Genomic DNA, 9,966 nt, shown 5'->3' on the forward strand with positions numbered 1-9,966 from the left:
CAAGCTTGCAGGACCCCAGACAGCAGATAGGCGGGCGGGCCCTGTAAACTGTACGCATTACTGATGCCTCTTCTTATCACACTTGCGCTCACTGCGATGCTCATTCATTAAATTCTTCATTTTCCATTTCAAAGACACCGGTTGACAAACATCCAGTTCATGTCCCTACTCTGCTTTGCAGAGCTAGTTAGGTGTCACTTGTTAACCTGATGTAATCTGACAAAAAATACAAAAAAGTAAACACGATGGTTCTTTTTTTTCTCTTTTTTTTATTTCTGTACAAAATATTCTGAACAAGTAATGAGTTTACATTGCTTCTCTCAAAGTCACATTTATAACACCACTATACAACTAAAACAATGGCTGATGTATATGCTGAATCATACACTTGGCGTGGTATACTCATTTAAATGGTAGTAAATTATATTTTTACAGTAAGGACAGAAATGCATTACAACTTAAAAGATGTCCCTTCTATATTTGTTTGATTGTGCCTGTACAATAAATAAGTATAAAATATATCTCTGTTATCAATCTGAGGAATTTTAGAAACACATAAAACATATAAAACATAAACAATTACAATCTCCGAAAAAAGACCAGCTATTTCGGCAAAAAGGAATCTCCGGCTTCTTGCCAAAAGGTTGCTAATTAACAACGTGTAAGGAGGCATTCCATCAAAAATGGCTATATGGCAGACAATCTCTTTACAATTCAGCTCCAGCTAACGGTTGTTGCAAGCAAACCACATACAATTACTCCAGGAGTCGATGAAGTGGCCAATATCAATTATTACAACAAAGAACACTTTCAAAAACTTTCCCATATATTTTGTACCAGTGCGCTGGTGTTATGCTGTTGTGCCACTGAACATGTAGATGTCTTCCTAATCTCTTTTTGGTCCCAGTATTTCTAATCTCAAAATTTTGATGGAGTGCCCCATTCCAATACACATAACAGGTATTTATGGCAAGCTATCATTTTAAGAGTGCAAGTTGTCATCCACAGTTTGCATATTGTAAACAACTCATTTTAATTGAAGACAATAAAATCATCTTCCCTGCATAATTTAGAAGTGTGGCCCAATCTAAATTGCCATTACTTCTGGATTTCTACTTATAATTCTGAAATTGCTACTTTTACATTTCATAATAGTTTCAGTGGCCAAGATAAAACACATCCCTATCTTTGAGGATGCTCATTCCGAAATATTTTAGTCCTTTAGACTAGAGTACAATTTGGTCGCTGGTACTTGAACTCAAACATAACACCACAAAATGTTGATATGAGACGACTGTGAAAAACATCACAATATTAAGCTGGAAACCCCATAGAAGCGAAGTAAAAACAACTTCTGGAATGAGACAGATTTGACATCACCGAGTAGGACGAAACGAGGAATGTATTTTTTTTTTCTTCTGTTTTTCTTTTCCAGGAAAGTCAAGTATACTCAACTGACGACACTCACTCACGTCCACATAGTCACAGATATTGAGACCAGCTGGGAGGGTAAGCTAGGCAACACAAACGCATGCTTTTGAATGGTTCTGTTTTATCTTCTTCTTGTTCTTCTTCTTCGTCTTAAGTCTTTGTCGTTGTCTCCTCGAGTTCATCAGTAGTCCTCTCTGTGCTTTTTGACGACTCTGTGCTCCCACACAGTCTTTAGTGAGGCAGTGGCGAGAGCGAGACTGAAGTCTAGTCTTAGTCTAGTGCTCACGCACGCAGGCCTCCCTTATAGGCTCATCTTCCTGACGATGGGGATGGGTAAGACTTGGTGGATTTTGGCCTGACTGTCGTCCACCACCATCTTCACCCAGTCGGGCTTGAAGCTCCCTTTGAATCCCACAAACACCATTTTATCTGAAACACAAAATAGAGACAATGGAGATGGGGTCAGGATTTGTTTTTACCTACAGCTTGCCCTTACAGTAATTACCTTTACCAAGGAGGCTATGTTTTCATCGGGGTTTGTTTGTCTGTTTGTCTGTTTGTTAGCAAGATAACTCAAAAAGTTATAAATGGATTTCGATGAAATTGTCAGGAAAGGTCTGAAATGACCCAAGGAAGAAACCGTCAAATTTTGGGAGTGATCGAGATCACCATCTGGATCCAGGGCGATTATGTTTTTCCTTGTCAGAGGTCTGCGCTCTCTGAGTGCTTTTCTATAGTTTTACTATGTAATATTTTCTAAACGTCCCCTACAACCATTAAATTGTAAAAATTGTTTAACTAGCAGATGTAGCTCTCAGCAGTAGCAGCAGCAGCAGCAGCAGCAGTATTGGAAATAACATGACATAAGGAGTAGCAGACAGAGGAAGGACCCTGCTGTTCTGGCATGTATGATTATGGCCATCAGAGGCACCCTGTGCATGCACTGCACACACGTGTAGGATGTGTTTGTCTGGCTCTCCGTGAGCAAGAGCTCCAGATGTATAACAGAAGAAAGCTGAAGGGATGAAACCACGGCAACTATGAAGTAAACACTGCTATCTGCCTTATCCACTTATGTCCATTTGTGAGGCATTATTTTTATGTGTAGAAACATACACATGGAATCTGTAGAAAGGATGTTTATGTGATGTAATCCATGCTTGAAATAGCTATAAATCTTGCTGATGGTTAATGACTTCATGTCTACAACCCACAAAGCCATGTGGATACTGAAGTGCATGATACGGTACACATTCATCTTACAGAAAGGGTCAACACTGCCCTCTAGTGCACACTTCACCTAAGAGCAATGGGAATGTGGAAATCCTAAATCTCACAAAGAAGACAATTTTATGTGGACACGCTCTGACCTAATTATTAGTGATGACTAATGATGATTACAGCCTTAGTACAAATCCTTCTCTTAATAGAATGCCATTTCATTCATGTGATTTTGTATTCAGTCAGGATAAAATGGAGGAATATAAAAATATGTTTTTCCTCACCACAATGCAGACTGAAAAACTAGCTTGATGTAAGCATTGATCTACCCGGTGTTTTATAAAGATGATGTTTGGAGCAACATTATTACCTTTCAATTTCACATTTGGGTCTGCTCCAATTCGCTCCAGTGCTTTCGTCCATGCTCCTCTGGTCACAAGGCGTCCTTTTGAGGTGACAAGTACTATTGTTCTGTGGGTACAAACAGAACAGGTGTATCGTTAAAAGTGGCGCTTGACACAGACACAGACACTCACTCCCTTGATGAATGCTCTCAGGTCATTAAAAGTATATCACGACTTTTTACTTGTAGTAATTAATCCCTCTGCGGAAGGCTATTGGGTTTGCTGTGAGAGCCCATAATGGGCATTATGGGGCAGTCTGTGATAGGGGTGAAAAGATCAGTACAACCACAAAGAGAGTCTTACTCCTCTTTAAGGCCAGTGATGTAGTTGTCTATCTGTGCTGGGATGCCCATGAGAAGAGAGTTCCGAAAGCCTTTGGTGTCCAACACTTTCCCGGAGTGACCTTCGATGGCCGTCAGCTGCACACCGTCATCGGACTGGTAGATTTTCTTGCCGTTGACCTGGTGGAGTGCCACAAGAATTAATCGGTTACCATCAGTTGATTGTTATGCGGTCACATCTGACCCTCCCGCCATTCAGGGCAGACCTCACAGCACGATGATGTGGTCAAATTAATAAGGCTGAAATCGATTAGGTTGTTTCAATATCCGTGAGATTAATTCAGAGCGCCCTCATTATCCTCGTTTAAGCAAGTCTTTGATTGAGTCGAGCTGAGGCCAGTGATGGAGAGGGCACATACACACACACACACACACACGCACACCACACACACACGCACACACGCACACGCACACACACGCACACACACACACACACGCACGCACACACACACACACACACACACACACACACACACACACACACACACACACACACACACACACACATCTACACACACCTCTGTGAAGGAAAAGTCCTCTTTGATGTGGAAGAAGCGTGTGTTGTAGGATTCCAGTCGGATCTCCAGGAAGTGCTCGGATGTCTGTGGCTGGAGGTGGCAAAAGGACACACGTTAGCCTCCTCTAATAAGGATCACTGAATTGGCATCAGGGCTGGACATTAATGGTTGACCAGTTGCCCTTGGCTACCAAAATGGCAAAGTAACAACCAGATTTAGTTGGCTTTGGCAACCGAAACCTCATGCCTTGTTGCCAAGCTGGTAGCCACTTTTAACAACTTCTGAAAGTCACCGCTGAGCCCTGACCGCTGAGCCCTGATTGGCAGGCCATTATACTAGCACCACTATTGACAGATGCAGTGGTAATTCCTGGCTAAGGTCTCCTCGGCACTGTAGTTTAAATGTTATTCTATTGCTCTAAGTTGTTTTGGATAACATTGTCTCCCATATGAATACATGTAAATGTGATATAATATTGCTTAATGCATCACTTCCTGCAATACTCCCTGCTTGTAATGATCATTTGTGATTACTGTACAATGTTAGGCATGATATTACTATTGGGTTCAGGCCTTGGGCTTGGTATAGCACCTTAGTAAAGTCAATTGCTATTGGTGCAATATTATGAAACCGAAAGTAGACTGAGCAGAGGATCTCACCAGCTTAACGCGAGGTAGTTTCTTGGGCATGGGAACATCGACGACGGGCACTTCGATGTGTCGCGGGTAGGCCTCCGCCAGGCAGTCGCTCGGGCCGCTTCCCTTGGGGATGACCGCTTTAATCTTCACCCTCTCGCAGCCCTTCACCGAGCAGAAGGCGTAGTCCTCCTTCTCATTGTGCGCTCTCGCTTTCAGGAACAGCAGCCTGGAGGAGAGGAGGCGCGCACATCAATCCCAGCGCACACTGCGCACTGCACACTTCACTCCACAGGGACAGAGTCCAATTAAAAGTGCCCAGCGTTTGCTGGAGGAAGGATGTAGCCTCCCCCACCCTACCCACCCATCTACCTTCCACCAACCCCCCCCCCCAGTGTCTGTAGGGGAGCTTCTCTGAATACTCTGGTGAATGAAACACAGACAGAGGTCTCCTTACCCGGTCTCCTCCTCCCAGAAGTAGTATCCCCTGGACTGGTGCCCGTGGCCCATCTTGTCCCGGTCCATGGTTCGCATGAAGACGCCCGTTTTGCGCGTCTCTTTGGTGAGCCGGTTGTGGATGTCTGAGATGATGGTGAAGGCGGTTCCTCGAGGGTAGCAGATGCCGACGCTGATCCAGTCGCCCCTGCGTGAAGGAGAGAGGAGAGAGGGGAGAGGAGAGAGGAGAGAGGAGGGAGGAGAGAGGGTTAGAACAAAAGAAGCAGTCATAATAAAACATGTGTGTTGTGCCCCATAGGTGGAGCCAGAGGGCCGTGTTGAGGGTTAACTGAACTCTCACGGACTTCTCCTTCTAAGACGACGAGCGCTTGGCATCCAAAGGAATTACAACTCATCAGCACTGTATTCTGTCCATTTTTAACGCTGACCTGACCCGGAGCTGCACAAAGGGCTGCATTAAGCACAGTCTCCACCTCAAACCTCAAACCTCGGCTGCACACTTTCCTGGCCCTAATGTGTTTTGAATGTGTGTGTTTAGACGCCAAGCCAGTTTTCCGACACTCGTCTTTTTTTGGTGCTGTGTTTATGTGTTTATGCGCTGTCCCTCGCTCTCACTCTCTCTTTCTCTCTCTGTCACTCACTCTTTCACTCTCTGTCACTCACTCTTTCACTCTCTCTCTCTCTCTCACACACACACACACACACTCTCTCTCTCTCTCTCTCTCATACACACACACACACACACACAAAAACAACCCCTTCTCGCTCTCTCTTTCTCTCACACACACACACACACACACACCCTCTCTAGCTGTCTCTCTCTCTCGCTCAGGTCCTCCGCGGCTAACCTGTTGAAGTTGATGAGCCAGATGGTGACCTCGGCTGGGGCAGGCTTGTCCCAGTGCATAGTGTAGCCCTTGGCCAGGGCCACCACGGGCTGGAACTGCTGGTAGTGGTTCCTCTTCCCCAGGGCTCCCACCAGCCTCAGCGGCCGCTCCGGGTACTCGTTCTTCACCATGGTCAGGTCCTGGTTGGCCGGGTTGCGCGTCTGGACGTAGATCTGTCGGGGGGCGGAGGCGGTCGGGGCGGAGGTTAGGGTGGGGCAAGATAAGATAGACTCCAAACAGATCAAAACAAGAGAATTATATATTTGTGATGGAGAGAGAGAGAGAGAGAGAGAGAGAGAGAGAGAGAGAGGGAAGGTGGTGTGCCTGCCTGGGCGTGATAATGATTGCTTTGGCAGGTCTCGGAGGTGCGCCTCACCTGGGCGTAGTGCCCGCTGCAGATGGCAGCCCTCCAGTCGGGCACATCGATGCAGTCTGGGTGGCGCAGCAGCCAGTTGTCCTCCTTGACCAGGAACGCCCCCGGGTACTCGCTGACGGAGCCGTCCACGTCGTGGAAAATGGTGGTCTTGTCGCCGTCCATCTGCATCTGGTTGAACCAGGGGCCCGGCTCACCGAAGAACACGCGGGACGTGATCTGACATGGGGAGGGAGGACAAGACAAACACAGCAGGGAGATAAGCTGGAGAAGAGGAGCCTCTCTCTCTCTCTCTCTCTCTCTTTCTCTATGTCAATGTCTCTCTCTCTCTCTCTTTGTGTCACTCAGTGGCGGTTTTAGGTACGGGCGAACCGGGCGGTCGCCCGGGGCGGCATCTTGTATGGGGCGGCACGAGCGCTTAACCCTATGAGCCCGACTGACGCAAAGTGCGTCAAAAAACACTCATGGGGGCGCTCGTGGAGGTTCTCGCCTGGGGAGTAATTCAGTCTAGAACCGCCACTGGTGTCACTGTCTCTCTGTCTCTCTCTCTCTCTCCATGTCACTCTCTCTCTCTCTCTATCTCTCTCTCTCTATGTCACTGTCTCTCTCTCCCTCTCTTTCTCTCTTTATGTCACTGTCTCTCCCTCTCTCTTTCTCTCTCCATTGTATCACCTCTGTCAACCTTCGGCCCTCTGTTCCGTGTGGCATCCCGGTCAAGACAGCCGAGGCCCCCTGAAATCCCTCCTGACACGTCTGTTCTCGGGAAATAAATCACCCTCCGTCACGTCTCCGCTCGCCGCCTCCGAGGCAGCGGTGTTAATCCGCGCGGAGCACGGCGCGCGCTCACGGCGCGACATAAAACTCATTTCCACACATTCCACTGAGCACATCACCCCCCAAAGAGCAGGGGGAGTGTGTGTGTGTGTGTGAGTGAGGGGGATGAGGGGGGTGGGGAACAGTCGCTCCAGGGTGGAACTTACCGGAACGTCATCGAATGTGATGTCGGTGACGTTGTTGTTGGGGCAGCTCTGCCAGGAGTTGTTAAGTCGGAAGCCGAACGCGCTGGTGTGTCGGCCGTCAAGAGCGATGTACTTGCGGAAGGTGCAATTCTGGACGTTGATGGGCCCGTCATATATCTGCATTCCTCGAATGGGGAAGTTCCTTCAGGGGGCAGGAAATTATTCATCAGCGCTTCAGTGTCAACATGGAAGGCTGCGCCGTTGTTTTTTTTTGCACGATGAAATAAAAATGCATCGGCTGCGGATGGGAGACAACCTTCATCTCGAATCTCGTGCAGGCAAAAGGAGCCGGCCTCAGTCTCTGCACGTCAAATGTGTCATTACAGAAGAATTCACGCAGTGTTTTGATGAGAGGGTGTGTGTGCTACATATTCAGCTGCGGTGCCTTAAACACAGGTGCTAAGAGTAGACACATCGTTCTGCTCTTTGTATCCCATATTACTTAACCATCAAATTCAAGAATGCTTGGATCTCAGCTTCCTTTTTTAAATCTATTTGGGGAACATTGTGTGAGATCCAAACACTTCTGACTGGACTTCAAAGGCAGCTTTTTTGTCTGGGCGTTGTTGGATACTTACACTCCTCGGGGCAGCGTCCTGTCGGTCAGGTCAGGTCCTCCCGGGCCCCAGACGGTGTTCACGGGCGTGGGCATGCCTCGATTGGCGCTCTCGCCCACAAACAGCGAGTTCTTCACCTGCTGACGGGAGCCGTCGTCGTCCGGAAAGGTGCCTCCGCTGAGGGAGAGAGGACAAGACCGGTTCAGCAGCCACCACACACCACCATCGGCACCACCACCACCACCACCACCAACAGCACCACCCTCCACCTCCACCCCAGCCCATCCCCAGAGAGGCTACTTCCACGCGGCTAAATTGCTTTCCCGCTCTCTCCTGATGCATTCATTTCCCTCCAGCTTCTCCGGCTGCCTCCATATAAGGCGATTTCCAATTAAACTGACAATGCAGGGGTCGCCCAAGACGTTCCATAAATAAAACACATCAATTCATATTCCCATAAATGTATGCATATCTTTAAATAGCACACCCTCACCTGGCAAGCGTCAGGCCAATACCATTATCAGCAAATCTGTCGAAGAAAACATGACAGCACAGTTAACCCCCCACCATAAACCATTCATATGAAATGAGCTAAGAGACATATGGTAAGTCTCTAGTACATACAAATAGCACTACATATGATTAATGTAAACACAATATACTGTACAGTTGAGCGCATGCTGCTGGCTTATGTCAGCCAGCCTTCACAGAGTGAATAGTGGGAGAACATCATGTCAGATTTCGCAACCACTTCATGACTAACAGAATTCCACTGTAGGAAATTACAGCTCAGCTGAGCTGAGGACATCTCAGCCCACGAGATCTCTGTCCGCCCCTCAGGGATGGCCACTGCAGAGGGACGCGCTGGTGTGTGTGTGTGTGTGTGTGTGAGGGAGATCGGCGCGAGGCCCGCTACTCACTGGCAGTCGTCCAGCCACACGTCTCCTCCGCGCAGCCACGCCCCGTGGTCCTCGTTCTTGTAGGCCACGAAGTGGTGGATCAGCGCCGGCACCCTGGGCTTGAACGGGTCGGCGTCCAGATGCGGACCGTATCTGCGATAGGAACCAGAACGCAAAATAGACAAATCAAAAAAAAAAAAAAAATGAGACAAAATAAGACAAAAATAATAATGCAAAAAAAAAAAAAACACAAGAAAACATGTCATCTGTAAACACTCGATGATGCTCCGCAGCTCCCCAGAGCTCATTCAATTAGCCAACCAAATGTCTCGGAGCTTAATGGTGGCTTTCCATTACGCCGGCGTAAAGAGCGGGGCTTGCGCTGCGCGGCGGTGACTCATTCTCTTGCCGTTGGTCGTGGCAGATGGGGGGATGCGGCGCCAGACACTTTGATGCCTTCTGCGAGCGCGCGCATTTCACAGGCAGAGCTGCACTTAACCTGACAGCTCGCCAACTCGTCCGCCCGCCCGCCCGCCCGCCAGCCCGCCCGCCCGCGTGCGTAATGTGCGAAGCCCCCGGTGGACGTGGCGGAGAGGGGAGAGATGCGGCCGCACATGAAAAGGCGTGCAAATGAAGGGAAATGGGCGAGAGTGCTCACCTCGCGCCCACCAGAGAGAGGAAGGGCCTCTTGTCCTTGGCGTTGGCTTCAGTCGTTTTCACTCCATTGTCAAGGATCATCCCTGCCTGGAGCGCAGAACACGCCGATCAGACAGGAGGAAAGACAGACACAGAGAGAGAGAGAGAGAGAGAGAGAGAGAGAGAGAGAGGGAGAGAGAGAGAGAGGGGGAGAGAGAGAGAAAAATATCATGACTCACATATTCACTCTCCGCGCACAATTTCAAAAACAAACATATCAAACAAATCGCAGGAGACAAACAGCAAGATTCTCCTTCGGCTAACCAAGTGCGTCTGCATGAGTGCTCCCCGAGATATGCATCTGCGAGGACGTTGGCTTCATAAATCTGTTTTGATGCCGAACTTTAGTCACGCGTGCGTGGAGATTAAAGCCCCGACACGCACGCTTATCGTACACTCATTTCTCCGGCTAACGCCTGTTGCTCGCGGCGACGCTGTGATCGCCTGCGCTTCGGGCCCAAAGCCACATTGTTTATGCCCGGCGATGCCACCTTCTGAGGCACGGCAATCCCTCATGGCAGATGTTTTA

General features: G+C 48.4%; 1 protein-coding gene across 2 annotated transcripts in view; it reads right to left on the reverse strand.

Moving 5' to 3' along the window:
• Positions 1-243: 243 nt before the first annotated feature.
• Positions 244-9,966, reverse strand: part of cemip (cell migration inducing hyaluronidase 1) — a 68,579-nt gene continuing 58,856 nt past the window's right edge. For both annotated transcript variants that reach the window (XM_062549392.1, XM_062549393.1), the window contains exons 17-29: positions 9,400-9,485; positions 8,763-8,894; positions 8,336-8,371; positions 7,864-8,019; positions 7,247-7,427; positions 6,270-6,485; positions 5,855-6,066; positions 5,008-5,193; positions 4,575-4,779; positions 3,916-4,005; positions 3,360-3,517; positions 3,023-3,123; positions 244-1,860 (exon numbers count right to left, since the gene is read on the reverse strand). In XM_062549392.1, coding sequence (XP_062405376.1) covers positions 1,733-1,860; positions 3,023-3,123; positions 3,360-3,517; positions 3,916-4,005; positions 4,575-4,779; positions 5,008-5,193; positions 5,855-6,066; positions 6,270-6,485; positions 7,247-7,427; positions 7,864-8,019; positions 8,336-8,371; positions 8,763-8,894; positions 9,400-9,485 — 1,887 coding nt within the window. In that variant the 3' untranslated portion in view covers positions 244-1,732. The remainder of the gene's footprint in view (positions 1,861-3,022; positions 3,124-3,359; positions 3,518-3,915; positions 4,006-4,574; positions 4,780-5,007; positions 5,194-5,854; positions 6,067-6,269; positions 6,486-7,246; positions 7,428-7,863; positions 8,020-8,335; positions 8,372-8,762; positions 8,895-9,399; positions 9,486-9,966) is intronic.

This window comes from Sardina pilchardus, chromosome 11 (genome assembly GCF_963854185.1).
Source record: "Sardina pilchardus chromosome 11, fSarPil1.1, whole genome shotgun sequence".
Taxonomy (NCBI): domain Eukaryota; kingdom Metazoa; phylum Chordata; class Actinopteri; order Clupeiformes; family Clupeidae; genus Sardina; species Sardina pilchardus.